General features: G+C 54.5%; 1 protein-coding gene across 1 annotated transcript; it reads right to left on the bottom strand.

Moving 5' to 3' along the window:
- Positions 1–368: 368 nt before the first annotated feature.
- tmbim6 (transmembrane BAX inhibitor motif containing 6) lies at positions 369–9,407 on the bottom strand (the record flags this gene model as incomplete). The annotated part of the gene is made up of 6 exons (XM_080185281.1): positions 9,326–9,407; positions 8,351–8,464; positions 5,120–5,228; positions 2,981–3,101; positions 2,142–2,190; positions 369–466 (listed from the first exon to the last, which is right to left on the bottom strand). Coding segments are annotated over exons 2-6 (433 nt in total), but the record flags the coding sequence as incomplete, so codon positions are not given.
- Positions 9,408–10,780: the final 1,373 nt, after the last annotated feature.

Here is a 10,780-nt window from a genome sequence, read left to right as displayed (position 1 = left end):
CGAAGCCGCACCGCGGGGAGGGCCAGCGCCGAGGAGCGCCGCACCGCGGGGAGGGCCAGCGCCGAGGAGCGCCGCACCGCGGGGAGGGCCAGCGCCGAGGGAGCGCCGCACGCGGGGAGGGCCAGCGCCGAGGGAGCGCCGCACCGCGGGAGGGCCAGCGCCGAGGGAGCGCCGCCCGCGGGGAGGCCAGCGCCGAGGGAGCGCCGCACCGCGGGGAGGGCCAGCGCCGAGGGAGCGCCGCACCGCGGGGAGGGCCAGCGCCGAGGGAGCGCCGCACTGCAGGGAGGGTCGGCACCGAGGGAGCGCTGCACCGCGGGGAGGGTCCCCTACACCACCCCCCCTCCTCCAACACCCCAATTCCCTCTCACCTCCGAGGAACAGGTAACTCCGACGCTGTGCATACAAGGCACTCAGAGTGAAACAGCAGAAGACGAGGGCCGAACTCAGGAAAGCAGTGGGGATGATGCTGGAATGCAAACACACACACCGTGTTACAGATAACCCCCACCCAGATAACCGGACCACCCCAAGGTCAAACACGTATGGACAAAGGAATTAGCAACAGGAGGAGGCCACTCTGTCCTTCTCTCTAGCTCTGCTGCCCCATTCCGTGAGATCACTGGCTGATCCAATTATCACCTTGACCTCTCCCTCTTGCTGACCCCCCAGTAACCTTTCACCTCCCCCCCCCAACACACACATCTGCTAATCAAGAATCCATCCACTTCCACCTTAAACAAAGACTCTGGTCCGACTGCTTTCTGAGGGAGAGAGTTCCTGAGACCCATCATCACCCTCCCTCCCAGGGAGGACATCTCCCCCCCATCTCCATCTGAAATGGGCCATCCCGTATTTTTAAATGGCAACACCCCCCCCTCACCGCCCCCCCCCCCCCCCCCGATTCTAGACCCTCCCACAAGAGGAAACATCTTCTCCACCCCCAACCTCATCAAGAACCCTCCCCCACCCACCCCTCAGGATCAGAAAGGTTTGGATTGAGCCGTCTCCTCCCCTCCTCATTCTTCTAAAAACTCCAGCAGAGACAAGTCTAACCTTTCCGAACCTTCTCCTCGTCGGACAATCCGCCCGTTCCCAGGGATTAGTCTGGGAAACCTTCTCCCAACCGCCTCCAACACACGGACACCCTTCCTTCAATAAGGAGACCGATACTGTACACACTACTCCAGCTGCGGTCTCACTAACACCCCTGTACGACTGAAGCATACAGTCCCTACACAGTGGAGGCCATTCAGCCTGAGACTGCACCCAGTCTTACCCAAGAACGCCCCCTGCCATACACCATAACCCCACACATTTATCTCTCTAATCCACCCTAACCTACACATCTTTGGGACACTAAGGGACAATTTAGCATGGCCAATCCACCCTAACCTACACATCTTTGGACACTAAGGGACAATTTAGCATGGCCAATCCACCCTAACCTACACATCTTTGGACACTAAGGGACAATTTAGCACGGCCAATCCACCCTAACCTACACATCTTTGGGACACTAAGGGGCAATTTAGCACGGCCAATCCACCCTAACCTACACATCTTTGGGACACTAAGTGACAATTTAGCACGGCCAATCCACCCTAACCTACACATCTTTAGGCTGTGGAAGGAAACTGGAGCACCCGGAAGAAACCCACACAGACACGGTGAGAATGTCCAAAGTCCGCACCATCACCCCAGGCTGGGACTGAACCTGGGTCCCTGGCACCTTGAGGCAGCAGTGCTAACCCACCGTGCCACCTGAAGAGATCAGACATGTTGTTGATAGAGGGGAACCTGTAGACGTACTGTACTCTATCAAATGCCTTCTGGAAATGTCTAAAGTGCCACAGGAAAGGTTACATTCCCTCCTGTCCCACCCTGCACCTCTTCCCAGTTAGGGCAAACGTGGATTTTTGGGAGAATTTGAGCCAGAGTCCGATTTCAGCCCACTGACAGGCAGAATGGCCTCGCGCCCCATTTTTATTGCGAACAACTCGCCACAGCTCGACCTCTGCCCTCAGAGAGGTGGGAAGCTGCGATGGGGCGGGGGCTCGTTCACGCGGGATTTTATTGTGGAGAGGTGAGGCTCTCACGCACACACACGAGTGCTCACACACAAGTGAAGGTCAGACGTTTACCTAGGGTTAATAGAAATGACCAAGTCCATGAGGGGCCCCAACCCGGTACCTGCAATGAGAAAGAAGTGACCGTTAGAGACACAGAGTAGCAAGTGGACAACAGGAGGCCATTCAACCCCTCGCTCTCTCTCAAGCCTGTTACACCGGAGCAGGAGGAGGCCACTCAGCCCCTCTCTGTCAAGCCTGTTACACAGGAGCAGGAGGAGGCCATTCAGCCCCTCTCTGTCAAGCCTGTTACACAGGAGCAGGAGGAGGCCATTCAGCCCCTCTCTGTCAAGCCTGTTACACAGGAGCAGGAGGAGGCCATTCAGCCCTCTCTGTCAAGCCTGTTACACAGGAGCAGGAGGAGGCCATTCAGCCCCTCTCTGTCAAGCCTGTTACACAGGAACAGGAGGAGGCCATTCAGACCCTCTCTGTCAAGCCTGTTACACAGGAGCAGGAGGAGGCCATTCAGCCCCTCTCTGTCAAGCCTGTTACACAGGAGCAGGAGGAGGCCATTCAGCCCCTCTCTGTCAAGCCTGTTACACAGGAGCAGGAGGAGGCCATTCAGCCCCTCTCTGTCAAGCCTGTTACACAGGAGCAGGAGGAGGCCATTCAGCCCCTCTCTGTCAAGCCTGTTACACAGGAGCAGGAGGAGGCCATTCAGCCCCTCTCTGTCAAGCCTGTTACACAGGAACAGGAGGAGGCCGTTCAGCCCTTCCACCCTCAACCTTTCTCACCAATTCGGGGGGGGGAGGGAAATCTGCCACCCTTATCCGGTCTGACCGATACGTGGCTCTGGAGAGCCGGGGGAAACGGGGCCGGACGTTACCCGAGGGTGCGCGCGCGGGGTGGGTTACCTGTGAAGAAAGCGAAGGCCGACAGGATGAGGAGTCTCCTCTTCTCCGTCGCGGGGCTGTGCGGGGTCAGAGACAGCCACAGGATGAAGCCCAGGGACAGCAGCATGGACAGCAAGCCCCCCTGAAAGAAAGCAAGCGAGGTTAGAGCGCTGAAACCCAGCCCGCAGGGCGAGGGAGCAACGCGCAGGCCTCAGGCCCGTCCCCAGCGTCTGGCCGAGGCCCTCGGGACACCCCGGAGCTGTCCGCGAAGGGGCAAGACCACCACACGCAGGGGCTGGACGGCGAGGCTGCTATTCCCTAACCAACACACCGACCCCCCCCCCCCCCCCCCCCCAACAAACCAAATCAAATGAGCAAACCCCACCCGGAGGCCGAGGGAAGCACCACCACCAGTCCCGCAATCCCCCCACTCCCGACCCTACCCACACCACGCCAAAAAAGTGCACCGCCATCTAAAAGGGAGACCCCCACCCCCCCAAACCCCACAGCTGGAGAGTCCTCCCCAATCCCGGGCTGGAGACCCCAGGGAGAAACCCACCCCCAATCCCCCAGGTGGAGCCCCCGGGAGAGAGGAAACCACCACCCCCCCCCCCCCAATCCCCCAGGTGGAGCCCCCGGGAGAAAGGAAACCACCCCCCCCCCTTAATCCCCAGGCTGGAGAACCTGAGGGAGAAACCCACCCCGGGGTGGGGTCCCCGAGAGAGGAACCTCCCCCCATCCCCAGGTTGGAGACCGTGAGGGAGAAACCCACCCCCCCGAAGAGAGGAACCCCCCCCCCCACCCCCAACCCCACCATCCCCAGGTTGGAGACCGTGAGGGAGAAACCCACCCCCAATCACCCAGGTGGGGTCCCTGAGAGAAGAAACCACCCCCCAACCAAAACCCCAGGCTGGAGAACCTGAGAGAGAACCAGGTTTCAGGTGCACACAGAGTCCCAGACTGAAACATTCGGATCCAAGGCCAGGCAGCAGGGTCGCCCTGGTAACAGGCTTCGGCCATTATGAATTTTGCCCAATCAGTTTAAAGCAGGTACTCAGCTACCAGGAACCTATCAGATTCAAATCTGACGGCGTTTGAAAAAAAAAATCAGACCAATCCAATTGAAGGAAGATTGATAGGTCACCACAGGTATGAGAGAGGGGGGGCAAAGGGGGGAAAAAAGATAGCAACTGCCACCTCTCCAGCTTCGAGGGGGCAGAATAGCTCTCCACGCTGCCAGCTTTATGTATCTCAAGAGAACGCATCATCTCACCAGCAAAAGGTACAGTTTATTGCTGTTACAAGTAGGCTTACATTAACACTGCAATGAAGTTACTGTGAAAATCCCCCTAATCGCCTGCACTCCTGTTCGGGTTACACCGAGGGAGACTTTAGCACAGGCCAATGCACCCCTAACCAGCGCGTCTTTCAGACTCCGGGAGGAAGGCAGAACACCCGGAGGAAACCCACACAGACACGGGGAGAACGTGCAGACTCCACACAGACAGTGATCCGAGACCGGGAACTGAACCCGGGTTCCCGGTGCTGTGAGGCAGCAGTGCTAACCCACTTTGCCGCCGTGCGGTACCTAATCAAAAACTGAGAGGAATCAACTGGGAAACTACAGAACGTTCCGAAAAACACAAAATCTGGTTGTTTTTCTTGAGAATGACTAAATTCTGTTGTTACTTTTTTTGGCTAATGAATGGGCCTTGTATTTATTTGAACAGCATTCCAGTAGAATCTTATTCGACTTGGTATGTTCCTTGTATTTATTTGAACAGCATTCCAGTAGAATCTTATTCGACTTGGTATGTTCCTTGTATTTATTTGAACAGCATTCCCGTAGAATCTTATTTTAGCCAGTGTGTTCCTTGTATTTATTTGAACAGCATTCCTCTAGAATCTTATTTGATTTGAGATGTTACTTGGTTAGTTAAATATACAAATTGTTTATTTTGCAGTCAGGTTTGGGTATTTCTGTGAGTTATCCACTAAGCGTGACTGAGGAACATTTCACACCTTCCCACAGACTTTTAACAGATTAGCAGGGGAGGGATTCCTCTTTGCAGGATTGGGTGTTGTGTCAGGTTCTCCCAGGAGTAGGGGAGACAGACACTCAATGCTTAATACAAAAGGGAGTGGGAGAGAAAGCGGTACCTGGAAGATTCTCGTCACGACATGGACGTAGGCCCCAGCTGCTGCTACGAACATACAGATGGCCAGGCTCGAGTACACCTTCTTCAGATGCTGCTGAGTGGAGTACGAACTGGAGTTCGAGGAGAAACAGAGAGGGAGAGGGACGAGAGAGGGGCGGGAGGGGGAAAAAAGAGGGAGGGGAGAGAGAGGGGGAGGGGGGGAAAGAGGGAGGGGAGAGAGAGAGGGGCAAGTGGTGGAAAAGAGGAGGGGAGAGAGATAGAGAGAGGGGGAAAGGCAGGGAAGGGGACAGGAGAGAAAAAGAGAAAAAAAATCATTTCAGTGGAAGCTGTACCAGGAAATGATGCCAGATGGGCGATTGTGGATAAACCAGTTTCCCCGGATCGGGGCCCTGTACCCGCAGAGCATTGTGTAAATAACTCTAACCTGCGGAACAGCGAGGCCGCATCGCAAACACCACCCACAGCGCTGCTGGTCCCCTTGTTTATCCAAAGGTACATCAGCATCGGGGACAGCGCAGAGCAGGAGGGTCCCGGGGTACGGAGGGACAGTCTGGTGCTGAAAAATTAAACCGGCTGCCTCTGCCTCGCTCGCAGTTCAGGAGAGGCGATTGATTGAAACAGAGAGGTTTTGTGGGGGGTTCGGTCGTGCGACCACGCTGCCCCCCCGACTGAACTAAAACCCCCTACCCTTCCGGGAACCATATCCCTCTGTCCCCATCCTATTCACGCACTTGTAGGATATCCCTGAAAACTCACTACCGTATCCGCTTCCACTGCCTCCTTCAGCAGCGAGTTCCAGGCACCCACCACCCTCTGTGTAAAAAAAAAACTGCCTCGTACATCTCCTTTAAACCTTGCCCCTCGCACCTTAAACCTGTGCCCCCCCTCTACCACCCTGGGGGAAAAAGCTTCTGACTATCCACTCTGTCGTCCCTCATAATCTTGTAGGCTTCTATCAGGTCTCCCCCTCCACCTCTGTCGCTCCAGTGAGAACAAACCAAGTTTCTCCAACCTCTCCTCACAGCTAACACCCTCCGTACCAGGGGCAACATCCCGGTAAATCTTTTCTGTAACCCTCTCCAAAGCCTCTTGGTAGCGTGGGCGACCAGAATTGAACACTATATTCCAAGTGCTGCTTTCCTCCTCTTCCCCATTTGGTATCTCCCCAGATACCTGGCATTCTTCCTTAACTGTCCTGCCCTCGATTATCTGTGTCCAGTCTACTTTGGGCCAATTCTTCCCTTGGGGTTAATTGGGCCGAATGGCCTTAGTTCTCTTCCTTTCTCATGGTCTTGTGATGGGAAGTGGGGTGCAGGATCACAGCTAAAATGCCAAGGTGGGGGGGGGTGGGGTGGGGTGTTATTTGTGTTCCCACAGATTCCCTACAGTACAGAAGGAGGCCAATCAGCCCATCAAGTCTGCACTAACTCTCCAAGAGAACATTTTAGCCACCCTCTCCCTCATTTCCCCATAACTTCTCACATTTACCATGGCCAATCCCTCCAACTGCACATCTTTGGACACCAGGACGCAATTTAGCACGGCCAATCCACCCTAACCTACACATCTTTGGGACAATAAGGGGCAATTTAGCACGGCCAATCCACCCTAACCTACACATCTTTGGACAATAAGGGGCAATTTAGCATGGCCAATCCACCCCTAACTATCCACTCTGTCCCTCATAATCTTGTAGACTTCTATCAGGTCTCCCCCTCAACCTCCGTCGCTCCAGTGAGAACAAACCAAGTTTCTCCAACCCCTCCTCGTAGCTAACACCCTCCAGACCAGGGGCAACATCCTGGTACATCTTTGGACAATAAGGGGCAATTTAGCATGGCCAATCCACCCTAACCTAAGGGGCAATTTAGCATGGCCAATCCACCCTAACCTACACATCTTTGGACAATAAGGGGCAATTTAGCATGGCCAATCCACCCTAACCTACACATCTTTGGGACACTAAGGGACAATTTAGCACGGCCAATCCACCCTAACCTACACATCTTTGGGACACTAAGGGACAATTTAGCATGGCCAATCCACCCTAACCGACACATCTTTGGACAATAAGGGGCAATTTAGCATGGCCAATCCACCCCTAACTATCCACTCTGTCCCTCATAATCTTGTAGACTTCTATCAGGTCTCCCCCTCAACCTCCGTCGCTCCAATGAGAACAAACCAAGTTTCCCCAACCCCTCCTCGTAGCTAACACCCTCCAGACCAGGGGCAACATCCTGGTACATCTTGGGACACTAAGGGACAATTTAGCATGGCCAATCCACCCTAACCTACACATCTTTGGACTGTGGGAGGAAATCAGAGCACCCGGAGGAAAGCCAGGCAGACAAGGGGAAGAACTCCACTCCGACAATAACCCGAGGTCGGAACTGAACCCAGGTCCCTGGCGCTGAGAGACTGCAGTGCTAACCCACTGTGCTGCTGTATTTAATTGTAAAAATGGGCATTAAATGGGGTTTCACTTGCCTGCCTGCGTATAGCAGCAGACAGAAACCTGGGGTACGGGGTTTAGGAGGCACACACCTGTACTGTCCATCTCCGTTAATAAATGCTTACAAACAAATGTGTCAAGATTGGCTTCAGGTCCAACTTTCACCAATAGGATATTTTTCAAAGTTTGTTTATTTAGTGTCACAAAGTAAGGCTTACATTAACGCTGCAATGAAGTTACTGTGAAAATCCCCTAGTCGCCTCACTCCGGCATCTAGGTACACCAAGGGAGAATTTAGCACAGCCAATGCACCCTAACCAGCACATCTTTCAGACTGTGGGAGGAAACCCACACAGACACGGGGAGAACGTGCAGACTCCACACAGACAGTGACCCAAGCCGGGAATCGAACCGGTGTCTCTGGAGCTGAGAGGCCACTGTGTCACCCAACAGGGGCAGTGGGTAGGAGCCAGCACTATTAGGACAGGCCAAATGGCCTTTCCCTGCACGCATGGCCACCCGACCACACCTCTGGAACATCAGGCATCGTTCCTTACGCACGCAGTTCACATTTAAACTGTTCCCTGGCACACGTGCGCAGGTACACACACACACACACAGAGTCCCACCTTCTCCCCCCACCACCCCCACCGTGGGAGCAAGTCCCACATTCTCCCCTACTTCCCACTGCGGGAGTCAGTCCCACACTTGCGCTCGCAACAATCCCCCCCCTCCCCGGCCAGAGTTCGAATCCAGGTGTAAACGGGGATTACTCACATCTGGGAGAATTTAAACAAGGCATCCAAATTCAGGTTCCTGTCAAAGGCATTCATCCTGTATCCAATTTCTTCCCTCTCACCACTCCAGACAGATTCTTAAACAATCAGGCACCTGGGGGGGGGGGGTGGGTGGGAAACAAAAGTTAAAGACTCTTCAAAAAAAAACCTGCAAAGGCACTTCAACCATGGTGAGCATCGCAAAACGAAAACATAAAGGGAAGAATTGACTGAGGGGCCAGGAATTATTCACAGACAAGGAGCCCCGCGCAGAGAATCTTGTACTCGCTCCCACAACGGGGAGTTGGGGGGGGGGGGGGGGGAGAGAGAGAACATGGGTCTCTCTCCCATGGGGGGAGTACGTGGGACTCGCTCCCACAACGGGGAGTGAAGGGAGAGAACGTGGGACTCGCTCCCACGGGGGGAGTGAAGGGAGAGAACGTGGGACTCGCTCCCACGGAGGGAGTGAAGGGAGAGAACGTGGGACTCTCTCTCACAACGGGGAGTGAAGGGAGAGAACGTGGGACTCGCTCCCACGGGGGGGAGTGAAGGGAGAGAACGTGGGACTCGCTCCCATGGGAGGGAGGGGTTGGAGAGAGTGGGGGAGAATGTGGGTGCACTTCAGATTTTATTTACAGTGTGTGTGTGTTCTCCCACGCTGGCAAACACTTTGGTTTCAGGAAGAAGATTGCTGCATTTGACGGAGTTAAAACGGACCCCTCCCTCATAACTCCGAATTCAGGCCTACAGCGCAGCTTCCGGTCCCAGAGACTGGGGGCCTCGGACACGGTCAAACAGCAAAGCCCCGCCACATTGCTGGCAACGTGAGCCTCCAAACATTTGTTCATATTCACTCCCTGTCCCTCCTAAAACCGAACCCCCACCTCCCCCCCCACCCACCCCAGACACTGATGACCATGCGAGAGAGACAGAGAGAGAGAGAGAGAGTAATCAAAACACAGAGACAGTAACTCACCCACCTCCCCCTCTGCAACCTTGTGTCAGGGGACAAAGTGCACAAGACAAACAGTTACGAACAGTGACTACACACAGTACAGACGGTACACACCCCACCTCTCCCCTCGACTTACACACTCCCTCCATCCCCCGACACACACGCGCACACACACTCCCACGCCTCACCCCCGACACATACATACACTTACCCCCACCCTGACACACAAACACACACTCTGTCCCTCCCACATACGCACACTCTACACCTCCCCCCACACACACACACACTCTACAGCACCCCACCTCACACGCACACTCTACACCTCCCCCCACCAGACGCACACTCTACACTGCGCACCCCCCCCCCCCACACGCACACACTATCCCCACACATACAAACACCACCCCCCCCCACCCCCCCGCATTTCCCCCAAAACCTACCAGCCTGAATGTGAATCAGGAAGTTAACTTTAATCTATTTTGCTTTGATCAGAGTGCGACACAGGGCGAACTTCCGACACACGTACACACTCACTCACAACAACAGGAACTTTAACCCGACTCCTCCCCCCATTTCACTATCACTCCAGCCCTCAGCAGGCACTCATCTCCGCCCCCAAAAAATCCACCCTTCACAATACCCGCCCACTCACACAAAGGGCAAAATTCCCCCTTAGTGTCCAAAGATGTGTAGGTTAGGGTGGATTGGCCGTGCTAAATTGTCCCCTTAGTGTCCCAAAGATGTGTAGGTTAGGGTGGATTGGCCGTGCTAAATTGTCCCCTTAGTGTCCCAAAGATGTGTAGGTTAGGGTGGATTGGCCGTGCTAAATTGTCCCCTTAGTGTCCCAAAGATGTGTAGGTTAGGGGGGATTGGCCGTGCTAAATTGTCCCTTAGTGTCCCAAAGATGTGTAGGTTAGGGTGGATTGGCCATGCTAAATTGTCCCTTAGTGTCCCAAAGATGTGTAGGTTAGGGTGGATTGGCCGTGCTAAATTGTCCCTTAGTGTCCCAAAGATGTGTAGGTTAGGGTGGATTGGCCGTGCTAAATTGTCCCTTAGTGTCCCAAAGATGTGTAGGTTAGGGTGGATTGGCCGTGCTAAATTGTCCCTTAGTGTCCCAAAGATGTGTAGGTTAGGGTGGATTGGCCGTGCTAAATTGTCCCTTAGTGTCCCAAAGATGTGTAGGTTAGGGTGGATTGGCCGTGCTAAATTGTCCCTTAGTGTCCCAAAGATGTGTAGGTTAGGGTGGATTGGTCGTGCTAAATTGTCCCTTAGTGTCCCAAAGATGCGTAGGTTAGGGTGGATTGGCGTCAAAAGACCCTCACGCACCAGGAAGAGGAGGAGGAGGAGATCGGTGGTGTGTTGCCGGACATCGCTGGGATACTGGAGGGGCTGGGTTAATGCTCTGGGGGAGAGAGGAGACAGGGGAGACACTATTCCACTCTAAACCCCACACCACTGTATACAAAATTCATC

The sequence above is a fragment of the Carcharhinus amblyrhynchos genome, unplaced genomic scaffold (genome assembly GCF_965287045.1).
Source record: "Carcharhinus amblyrhynchos unplaced genomic scaffold, sCarAmb.v2.hapA chromosome_1481, whole genome shotgun sequence".
NCBI lineage: Eukaryota > Metazoa > Chordata > Chondrichthyes > Carcharhiniformes > Carcharhinidae > Carcharhinus > Carcharhinus amblyrhynchos.
This window is presented reverse-complemented; position numbering and strand designations above follow the sequence as displayed.